Here is a 10,223-nt window from a genome sequence, read left to right on the forward strand (position 1 = left end):
ACAGTGATATCCCTGACGTTCTTTAGCCATGGACGAAGATTCCACATTCCCTTTCTTGTATTCTTGACTTTAAAACCAGAGCCAAGTGGCCAAAGCTGCCAAGTTCTGCTGCTTATTGGGGATGGAGCTTGCCCCCTTATAAAATTATATTTGCATCAGCTTTCTGTTGTTGATGGTTTCCTTTACTGCTTAAACTTTTTTAAAATTCCTTTTCACAAGTTGAAAGCTTAGCTGGGTAGGGTTTTGTCCTGGGGTCACTACTCTCTTTGTTCCATTTAGCATCAGGCTTTTCTTTACTTTTATCTCCTTGAGCACTGGAACGTCTGTCTTTTATTTTACACTTTTGTTCTCCTCAAACTGTGTATTTTATACTTTTCCTTGCTCTGCTTGCTCTCTTTCATTACAGATTTGTACAAGAGACTACTAATAACCAAGGACAAAGTCAGTACTAGGCTGTGTTGGAATCTCTGCCAATACCATTAATCAAAACTCTTCAATTTGGCCTCAGAACGATTTTTAGGACAAGGGCAAAAAGCAGCCACATTCTTTAGCAAAATATTATAAGAATGGTCTCTAGACTATTTACTAATCTTTTTCCCCTTTGAAATTTTTTGAGCCAGGTCATCATAAGTTACATTGCTCTCAGCATCTTCTACTCTCCTACTAGGATGGACCAGTAATCCCTGCTTAAAGTGTTCAACTGTTTCTAGTCCAAAGTCTCAAAGTATTCCTTTAACAAATGGCATGGTCAGGCCAATCACAGAAACACCCCACTCCTGGTACCAATTTCTGTCTCAGTCACTTCCTTTTACCTGGTCCATTTAGTCTGCAGGGGAATTCCATTTCAGAATCTGTCTCCTGCCCTAACCTTTTCTGTGGTGTTTATACTTGAATAAATAATAGGTTAAAAACCACTCTGCCCCACATCCATCCTCCTATAGGAACTCTCTTCACTCTCAGAGACTCACCAGCCTGTGGAAGACACTAAATGAAACATCTACTAAAAGCACCACGGCAGAAGTATATTCCAACTACAGCAGAGGAAGGTGAGGTCATTTCTACAGGAGTGGTAGTGATAGGTACCTTTTAGAAGGGTTGCACAAAGATGTTCTTTCTTCTTTTCTTTCATGGTCAATGTCCATTCAACTTTAAAAACAGGAAAAATTTGTTCATCTTACTACTAACCAAATTAGTTAAGACTAGGACGCCATATTATCTTCTTGTTTCCTTCTGTTACCTAATAGCTTGTCTTAGCTCTTTTTTTTTTTTCCTCTCTCAATGAATGTAGAGGCCGGAGACTGACAGCAGCAATCTGTTTCAATTGTTTTCCACTGAACATGGAGTTTTCTACTCTTCAAATCTGGCTGTCCAGCAAGCCTTTTAGTTCCCCATCACTGAGATTACAGATATGCCCTGCTCTGTCAGCATTTACATGGGTGCTGAGGACCCAGACTCAGGCCCTCATGCTTAGACAGCCAGCGTTTTACCTGCAGAACCCTCTCTCTATGTTCTGGAATAATTTTAATATCATGTTTTCAATTTGTATTTATTTAGTCTGGGTTTATGTCAGTTTTCTTTAGAGAGGTTGAAAACTCGCTTTGGAGGCAGGTGTTGACTAAATAGCTAGAGGTGAGAGATGTTTGGAGAACTATGACTTGATTTTGATGCTTTATCAAAGCCAGCTTACCTGAGCATGTATACCTACATTTCTTTATTTACAAAAATACCAAACCATTTGTGTGCTCTATAAAGTATTTGTTAAACCCAAGCTATATTATAAACTAACATAATTTTAAAAAAAGCCCACAATGTGCTAATTTCAACACTATTAATTGAGTACCCAGCACCTGCCTTGAGAAACACATAATGGTCACTGACATGAAGCCCAGTATGTCTCTTCTTATCACATGACTTGCTCATTTCCCCAGGGATGAGCAGCAGACTGAGCTTCAGGTTTCTCTGTGTCTTTATTTCTTTTGGAATTCTTGATGCTGTGATTAATTCCATGTGTTAGCCCATCTAGGCAAGGGTACCAGGCAGTATAGAGACTGCTGTGAAGTTATTTTTCTTTTAGCTATGATTAACAATCAATTCAGTAAACTTTAGGCTAAGCACATTTCTTTTTGTATTATGGCCGAACCTCATCTAATTTGCTAAGGCCTCAACCGGAAAGGACAGGATTCCAAAACAAGGAAGAAGCTGGGCTCCCAGATTGCCTTTGGATTCAAGGCTGAAACATCAACTCTTTCCTGCAGTTCCTCCCAAACTGTCCAAATCTGCCCTGCAGATCTGAGGCTTCTTGGCCCCTCTGATCACATGACCTCCCCCCACCCCCATCCATTTTGCAAGCGAGAGCAGAGGTGGGATGCTTGGAGGACTATACATTGATTTTGATAACTTTTCACATTTACAAAGCCAGTACTTTTAAGCATGCATGTACGCCGCTCTTTGCAGAGTTACCCATCTATCATCCGTTTACGCTGCTCCTCCGTCTGGCTTTCAACTCAGATTCTTCCTCTTTCAGCTTTCCAAGCGCTGGTAGCACACACACATATCATGCCATCAGGTCGTCATATTCTGTTCATTGCAGACTTTCTTAAGCAGTCTACTCCATGGTTTATAGCAAGAAAATCCTTAAATACTTTGCATCCTTTAAGTACATTTCAGAACCGGCTCATCAACTGTTAGGACAATCTCTATTGGTTTTTGTTGGAGACTGAGAGAATCAATAGATCAATTTAAATAAAGTTTTTTTTTTATTTATGATATTGAGTGTTTCTGGGTGCATGGTCTTTCTATCCATGTATTTAAACCTTGTCTAATGATCTCTAAAAACATCAGTGATGTTCTTCAAAAATATTTTGCTTATTTTTATCCTAGGAACCTTATTTTGTTGCTTTGTTCTAAATGTAAATAGTGATGTGGGAGTGTCATATATCAATCTGTTGATTTCATTGGCTGAGCAATAAAGAAACTGCTTGGCCCTGATAGGTTAAAGCATTGGTGGGAGGAATAAACAGAATAGGATGCTGGGCAGAAGAGGAAGTGAGGTCAGACTCTGCTCTGCTCCCGGAGAGACCCAACAGCTCTGCCCTCTGGAGCAGAGACACCAGGATGGATGGAGGCTAGACTCTTCCCGGTAAGCGCACCTTGGGGTGCTTACACACGTCATTAGAAATGGGCTAGTCCAGGTGCGAGAATTAGCCTGTAAGGGCTAGAGTTCATGGGCCAAGCAGTTCTTAAATGTATACAGTTTGTGTGTTGTTATTTTGGGCATGAGCTAGCCAAGCAGCCGGGGTGTTGGGGACGCAGCCGCCGCTGCTCTTATTTCAACAAAATAGCCCTTAAAATGAAATATATTATATCCTAATTTTGTAGATGGAGGCTTTAGACTGCACTTCAAATACATGAAAAGAATCAGAGACTTGTATTTGGTTTATTCTGGATATGTTTGTACTTGTTGGAGGTTCCCTCATATATTCACTTGCATATGAGTAGGAAAATATTATAGCTTTCTAAATATTTTACTAAAATTAATCTCACCTACTCTTGAAACAGGAGAGTGAGAAGTCATATGGTTTGTATACAAATCATACATGCAGTTATACACATATGGACATATGTGAAGAATTAATACATAAAAATGATCTAGAATGCTAGATATTTTAAAAGTTGGGGTTACAGTCTTATGCTATGTAAAATCCCCTTTTTTCCAATGCACTTTGCATCACAGTTTAGTGTTGGCTTTTTCTCTTGAGATTAACTAAATATCTCTGCATAGACATTACTGATTTTTTTTTTTGTAGGAATAAAATGATCTGGCTCAAATATCAGCTTGGAAAATCAGCACTATGGGTTACTCAGAACGCAATACTCAGGAGGGAATCATATTCACTGCTACTTACCTAGTTTTTTTGTTCTAAGCTCTTTGGTACTCTAATCTAGCGAATTGTTGAAGCATTTACAAATGGGAAATTCCTGCGGCCTATCAGAGCTGAAACTCTACCCTGCTTTCTGGTAGATTTCACTCCCAGCTTGCCACAGAGTCCTTCTGATTCTCTACTTTAAATGTTCCTTTCTCTAAGAGTCCTGAATTCTTCCTGTTCATTCTTAGTCATTCCTAAGCAGCAAGACCTCCTTTAAAGTCTTCATTTCTTAATCTGGCAGCAAAAATTCCATTTTCACTCAACTCTTAGTGGACAGTGAAATTAAAAGTCAGAAGCACTTTATATATAAGTGTGCACGAATCATTATTTTTCTAGACAATAGATTTTAATTCACTTGAAAAATCAGTTTCTAGCACTCTCGTTCTCTTTCCAGGTTTCTCTCCCCTCCTCCCAGCTACTCACCCTCTGCCCTCTAAATGTAAGGTAGATAAATTGTCCCTTCTGAGCTTGAGTCTCACTCACATAGGATCTAATCTCCTTGGATCTTTTTTTCCTGAATTACAGGATCCCCTTTCTCAGATTAGCAACCAAATGCTATTAACTCTTCAACTGATTTAAGTCTTTAGGAGCCAGAAAGAAGGTCTGTTCATTTCCAATTGCTTGAAGTAGCACCAGTGTTTGGTACTCCAGGGAGCCTCCTAATTTTAGTACTATTTGCTTTGGGGGACGGGGCTCAATAGCTGTTTTGTGGAAGCAAAAATAATGATTTCATCTGAACATAACATATTTGAGGGTAATTTATGAATCTTTGTAGTTAGAGTTTCCTTGTGTTTAGTTTTCTGATACCTTCAAAGTTTCCTCTTTTTCTTTTGTTTTTAGCAGTTTTGGAACAGCATGAACACATGTCTCTTTGAATTGATATTCATTTATCATTTTGAACCTAAATGTATTTCATTAAAATTGTGAAAAATTTGACCATCATTTCTTCAACGTTTTCTACCCTCTCCTCTAAAACTATGTTTTTACTTTAAACTTCGATGGTAGGAAATTGAATGGGCCTTTTCCTGCTCTCAGGAATTTAAGATCAGGATAGAAGCCTTCATTTCTCAGGCGAGAATAAGGACTTAACGAAGGGCCGAAGGAATCTGAAGTCAGGTTTGTAGCGAACTTCCCCCACCCTACAACCTGCTCAGATTGGGGAAAAATACAAATAAAAATAAAGGCCGGGGGGATGGGGGGGGGGATGGGGGGCTCACAAGCGCGTGCGCGCAGGTGAGAGCATCTCCCCCCCCTCCCTCCTCCCGACAGGGGGCGTGGCCGGCTCTCTCCGCCCAGTGTGCGCGGCGGGAAGCGGAACTGCCGCGCGCTGGGCTCGGCTGCTGGCCGGGCAGGCTTCGCTGGACACCACGGTCTCTGAGCGGGCGGCATGGAGGAGCGCAGCGATTCCGAGCCTACCCCGGGCTGTAGCGGCCTTGGCCCGGGTCCCGTTCGCGCTGGCGGCGCCACCCCCCACACATGGGCTCCCGAGGACGCCTGGATGGGCACACACCCTAAGGTCAGGAGGCGCGAGGCCAGCCGGGCGCCGACCCGGCCCTCCTCACTGCGACCCCTCCGCCCGTGTGTAGGCGAAGAACGCACGTCAACCTCGCGGCGGGGGCGACCCGTGTGCACGGCCGCAGGTCGCCCGCAGTATCAATTTTTGTTTGTTTATATGACTAACACTACTCCTCTCACTCTGCCAAAGCGGCTCTTAATCCAGAGGCCGCTGATAAACGGTCCAGTAATACCTGTTTTCCTAACTAGGTAGTCCTTTCTGGGATGAACTGATTGAATCCACAGTTAACCCAACTGTGGGCTATGGCTGAGATGTAAGGGTCCGCAAATAAAGTGTTTAGTTAGACACAGGCACATTACACGTAGCCTTGGGCCCAAAGTGTGTGCATCTTTATTCTGTACGGGAACAGAATTACAATTTTTCGGATTCTCAGAAAGTTTGAGCAAGTTCTATTAACGTTGTTGGCCTCAGGGAAAATAAGGGAAAAAATTTGCTAACCTCTGCTTGGGAAACTGGTGGTTTGTCATAACGAATGACAGTTGTGTAAGGATCTTGAAAACTGGATTGGTACATTAATAAAATGGCAACTTATCCTTTTGCTTTATTAACTTAATAAGCATCTAAAATAATCAAGAAAGGGGAATATTTGAAAATACAATTTCCCTACTTTTAGAAGCTTGATGTTTTCTTGCTCTCTTCCATTCATTTTCACCAAAAACAATAGCATGGAAATGTTAGAAATTTAACAAATTATAACAAATTTAACAAAATATAACAACGGGGAAGGGGAGAGCAAGAGAGACAGAGAAACAGAGACAGGAACTAGGAACATGGTGGACAACTCCAATTCAGACTTCTCCAGTTTGAATCTTTTTTCTGTTGCTTACCAACTTTGACTCGTTTTGACTTGGCTGACCTCATTGTTCTTCAATTTTTTTGACGTATCTCAGTCTTTTCACTTAAAAATGGGATAATAGTGTACTTATCATCATAGGGACATTTTTATAAGGTGTTTGACATAAAAAAGCACTATATAAGTATTTACTAGTAACCTTTTAAAACCACATTTAGGTTTGATGTTGCTTTTAGACAATTTTCTTGCTTTCAGAGTCTTTTCACTTTGAAGCTAACGACTACCAAATCTTCCTGTTGATTTTTTTTCTTCCAGGATCAACAAATTGATTTAAAAAGGAAAAGAAATAATATATGTTTTCCAGTTATACCCTTTAGTTACTTAATTTGAAAATTGCTTAAGATGTTATTGGATTTCCCCATTTACAAGCTTATTATTTGATTCTTTGAATCAGAAATGCATAGTACTTTACATGGATAAAATTCATCTTTAGCTTTGTCACATGGACCTTGTAGCCTGACCCCAAATTATGTCACAGTACTATTGTCAAGCACTTCTTGAGACTTGAGACACACAGATGCCCACCCTGTCCAACCTGTTTGTTTGCTGTGTAGCAAATAGGAGAAGGTGACCTCAGGTCTGCCCCTTAGGGTTCTGCAAATATCTCATCTGTCCATAGGCTCTGCCCAAGGCTTTCCCTGCAGGACTAGGTTTCTGTTGTTTATAGACCTGCTCTCTGACTGTTTGGATGCCCAAGGCTTTCTGCTGCAGGACTAGTTTCTGGTTTTTCCTGTAACAAACAGCAAGTCTGAAAGAAGTATTTACTTCTTAAAACTCAATTAAAGAACTCCCACTTAAGGGAGTGGTGAGGAAATTAGCAGAAGTTTTTCTATTTGCAAATTAGAGGCCAGAGAAATAGCACATCCCATAACATAAGCCAATGAAAATCATACTTAACTTTTCTCTGCTCCTGGTCGATATGTTCTTTGTAGACTCTTGGATATACACAGCTTATCTTCCCTCCACAGTTACACACACTATTACTCTCCTCCATACTCAAGTCCTACCAGGCTTGTTTTGCATCCAGTCTGTCACGAAACATTTGCCAGTTCATCACCTGAGAACACTTCCCATTCTGTCATTATTTTATAATTCATTTGCCTAACAGTATTAAGGATAGCTAGTTCTACGTATATGGAGGGTTTGCTATTGAAAACATTTGAAAAAATTTCCCATATACTTTATACATCATAACTTTTATTGTCATTATTCCTAAACATACAGCACTTGGATTGTATTCTGAATTGTAATTGTGGTAGGATTGCACAGATTATATACAAATATTCTTGCATTTCATATAAGGGACATAAACCTTCGTAGATTTTGTGATTGATAAGGGTGGTGTCTTGGATGCAGCAAGGGAGGCTGTATGCATGTGTTTAACAATTGCAGATTTTTTTTTAGGGCAGAAATAAGACCTTTCTTTTTAATTTCCATTAAATCTGGAAGAGAGCTTATATACATACATACATATAATATGCATGCATTTAGTGAATACTTGTTAAATGAAAAAAATATTGAGCTATTTCCTTCTCTATTTAACAATTATGTTTTGACTTTCAGTACTTAGAAATGATGGAATTAGATATAGGAGATGCCACCCAAGTTTATATAGCATTCTTGGTTTACCTGGATCTCATGGAGAGTAAGTTCCTTGCTTATATTGTTTTGCTATTGGAGTGTGGGAGGTTGGGGAATTGGGTTGTCCTATAGCACTGTTCACATATAATAAGCAAACACTTTTTATTTACTAATAATTCTTCCTGCTAATTTTACACATCTCTGTTCATTTATGCTGAGAATTACTAAGTTGTGGAAAAGATCAGAAAAACAAAGAGAGGAAGTTGTATTACGGGTGAAGTTTGCTCTCCTGAATATTAGAAATTTAGCGTGCTTATCTTTTGAGTGAAGTTGGCTCTACTGCATATGGGAAGTTTAGAGCGCTTATCTTTTGTTCTCAAGGAGTGCTTTCTTGGTGCTCTTTCAGGTAAAAGTTGGCATGAAGTAAACTGTGTAGGAATACCAGAACTACAGCTTATCTGCCTCCTTGGCACTGAGATAGAAGGGGAGGGGCTACAGACTGTGGTTCCCACACCCATTTCTGCTTCCCTCAGCCATAACAGGTGAGTGAGTACTTCTTGTCTTAGTTTAACAAACCCATTGCCTGTAAGTTTCTTTGTGTTTTTTTTCCCACTTTTATAAATTCTGTTTATATTTTAATCCATAATCTTTCATTGGCCTTATTTTTATTTTTTAAACTCACACCTTACTGTTTTAAGGTATGTTTTTAAATGAGTAACATCTTAATTTGAATATGACCATATGTGTCTGCTCTTTCTTTTATAATCATCATCTTTGTGTCTAGCTTAAGGTGGATTTCCTGTTTGGAATTCTAAGTAAAGGTCTGTTTTTAATTTTTAAAAGGTTACTAAGAGTTTCAATTTTTTTTTTAAAATGATACAACAGTAAAGGGCTCCCATTTTCCTATGAATAATCACCTTTCACCTTGATTTGCAGCAGTCAGTTCTCCATTATTTTCTCATTTATCACCTCATACAGTTCCCAAATTTCACACACACAGTGAAACCATGTTGTGGTTGTTGTTGTTGTTTCTTTTTTTTCTTTTTTTTTTTTTAGTTGGGAGATTCCTACTTTAATCGCATTACTATTTATAGATTTTTTAAGTTTATATCCATTATGTTTGTTAAGTTTGATAGTGTTTCTATCAATTTCTTATACATTTTCCAATTTATTGGAATCTAGCTTTTCAAACAGTTCATTAATGAGCCTCCAAATTTCATTAGTATCTTTTATCTCCAGATTTTTAGTTCAGTCATTCCCTATCTCTGATTAATTTGGTTGTCTGTTTTATGTTTGTAAATAATGAGCTCTTAGTGTCTTTGGTTCTTTGTAAATTCTGCTTTATTTCCATTTCATCGATTTCTGCTCCATCATTATTGTTTTTCCATCTATTATTTTTTAGTTTGGTTTTTCTTATGGTTCTCAAACCTTAAGGTAGACCATCAAGTTATTTATTTGAGACCCTCTCACTTTTTAACTTAAGCACTATAGCTTTGAGCTTTCTTTTACTAATTGCTATACCCCTAAGTTCTCTTGTGTTTTCATTTTCATTTGATCCTAGAAATTTTAAAGTCTCCTCCCTGACTTTGTCAGTAGCCCTCTGATCATTCAAGAACATAGTAAATCCCAGTGGGTTTGTATATTTACTGTAATTTTTCTATTGACTTCTACTATTATTTCATTATGATATGAATACCATCTGTTAGATAATATTGCTTAGAATAGTAAAATTTAATTCTATATGTATTGAGCGCATTCAATGTGTTGGTGATGGCATATTGATCAAGATGTCTTCATGAAAGTAATATGTATTCTAGTACAAATGTTGACTTGCAAAATAATTTTTTCTTTTTTCTCATTTGATTATTATTGGGTGGGATGGAATAAGAACAAAATTATCCTCTGTTCAAATAGTTCATTGAATGTGTTTTGGGAACTAGATAATTCCTAGTACTAGATAATTGTACTAGGTAATTGAGTAGCAGGGCTATGGAGGACAGATAAGCATTTAATCTTAGTACAGGAGAAGTCTATTGATACCACGTTTGGGACAACAAGAGTTCTCAACCTGTGTGTTACCACCTCCACAAGGACTAATATCAGATATCCTGAATATCAGTTATTTACATTATGATTTATAACAGTAGCAAAATTACCCAGCACTCGGGAGGCAGAGGCAGGCGGATCTCTGTGAGTTCGAGACCAGCCTGGTCTACAAGAGCTAGTTCCAGGACAGGCTCCAAAACCACAGAGAAACCCTGTCTCAAAAAACCAAAAAAAAAAAAAA

The 10,223-nt window shown here is 38.7% G+C and overlaps 1 protein-coding gene across 5 annotated transcripts in view; it reads left to right on the forward strand.

The window, feature by feature from the left end:
• Positions 1 to 5,231: 5,231 nt before the first annotated feature.
• Tsen15 (tRNA splicing endonuclease subunit 15) overlaps positions 5,232 to 10,223 on the forward strand; it is a 20,645-nt gene continuing 15,653 nt past the window's right edge. For 3 of the 5 annotated variants that reach the window (XR_007590597.1, XR_007590596.1, XM_050135379.1), the window contains exons 1-3: positions 5,233 to 5,442; positions 7,919 to 8,000; positions 8,343 to 8,478. Coding sequence is in view for 3 of the 5 variants with exons in the window: in XM_050135379.1 (XP_049991336.1) it covers positions 5,314 to 5,442; positions 7,919 to 8,000; positions 8,343 to 8,478 (347 nt within the window). In the remaining 2 variants the exon portion in view is untranslated. Of the gene's footprint in view, positions 5,443 to 7,918; positions 8,001 to 8,342; positions 8,479 to 10,223 lie in introns of all 5 variants that reach the window. The other 2 variants (XM_050135378.1, XM_050135377.1) reach the window with 2 other exon arrangements.

This window comes from Alexandromys fortis, unplaced genomic scaffold (genome assembly GCF_014885135.2).
Source record: "Alexandromys fortis isolate MF-2015 unplaced genomic scaffold, M_Fortis_MF-2015_v1.1 scaffold_21, whole genome shotgun sequence".
In the NCBI taxonomy this organism is placed as follows: Eukaryota; Metazoa; Chordata; class Mammalia; order Rodentia; family Cricetidae; genus Alexandromys; species Alexandromys fortis.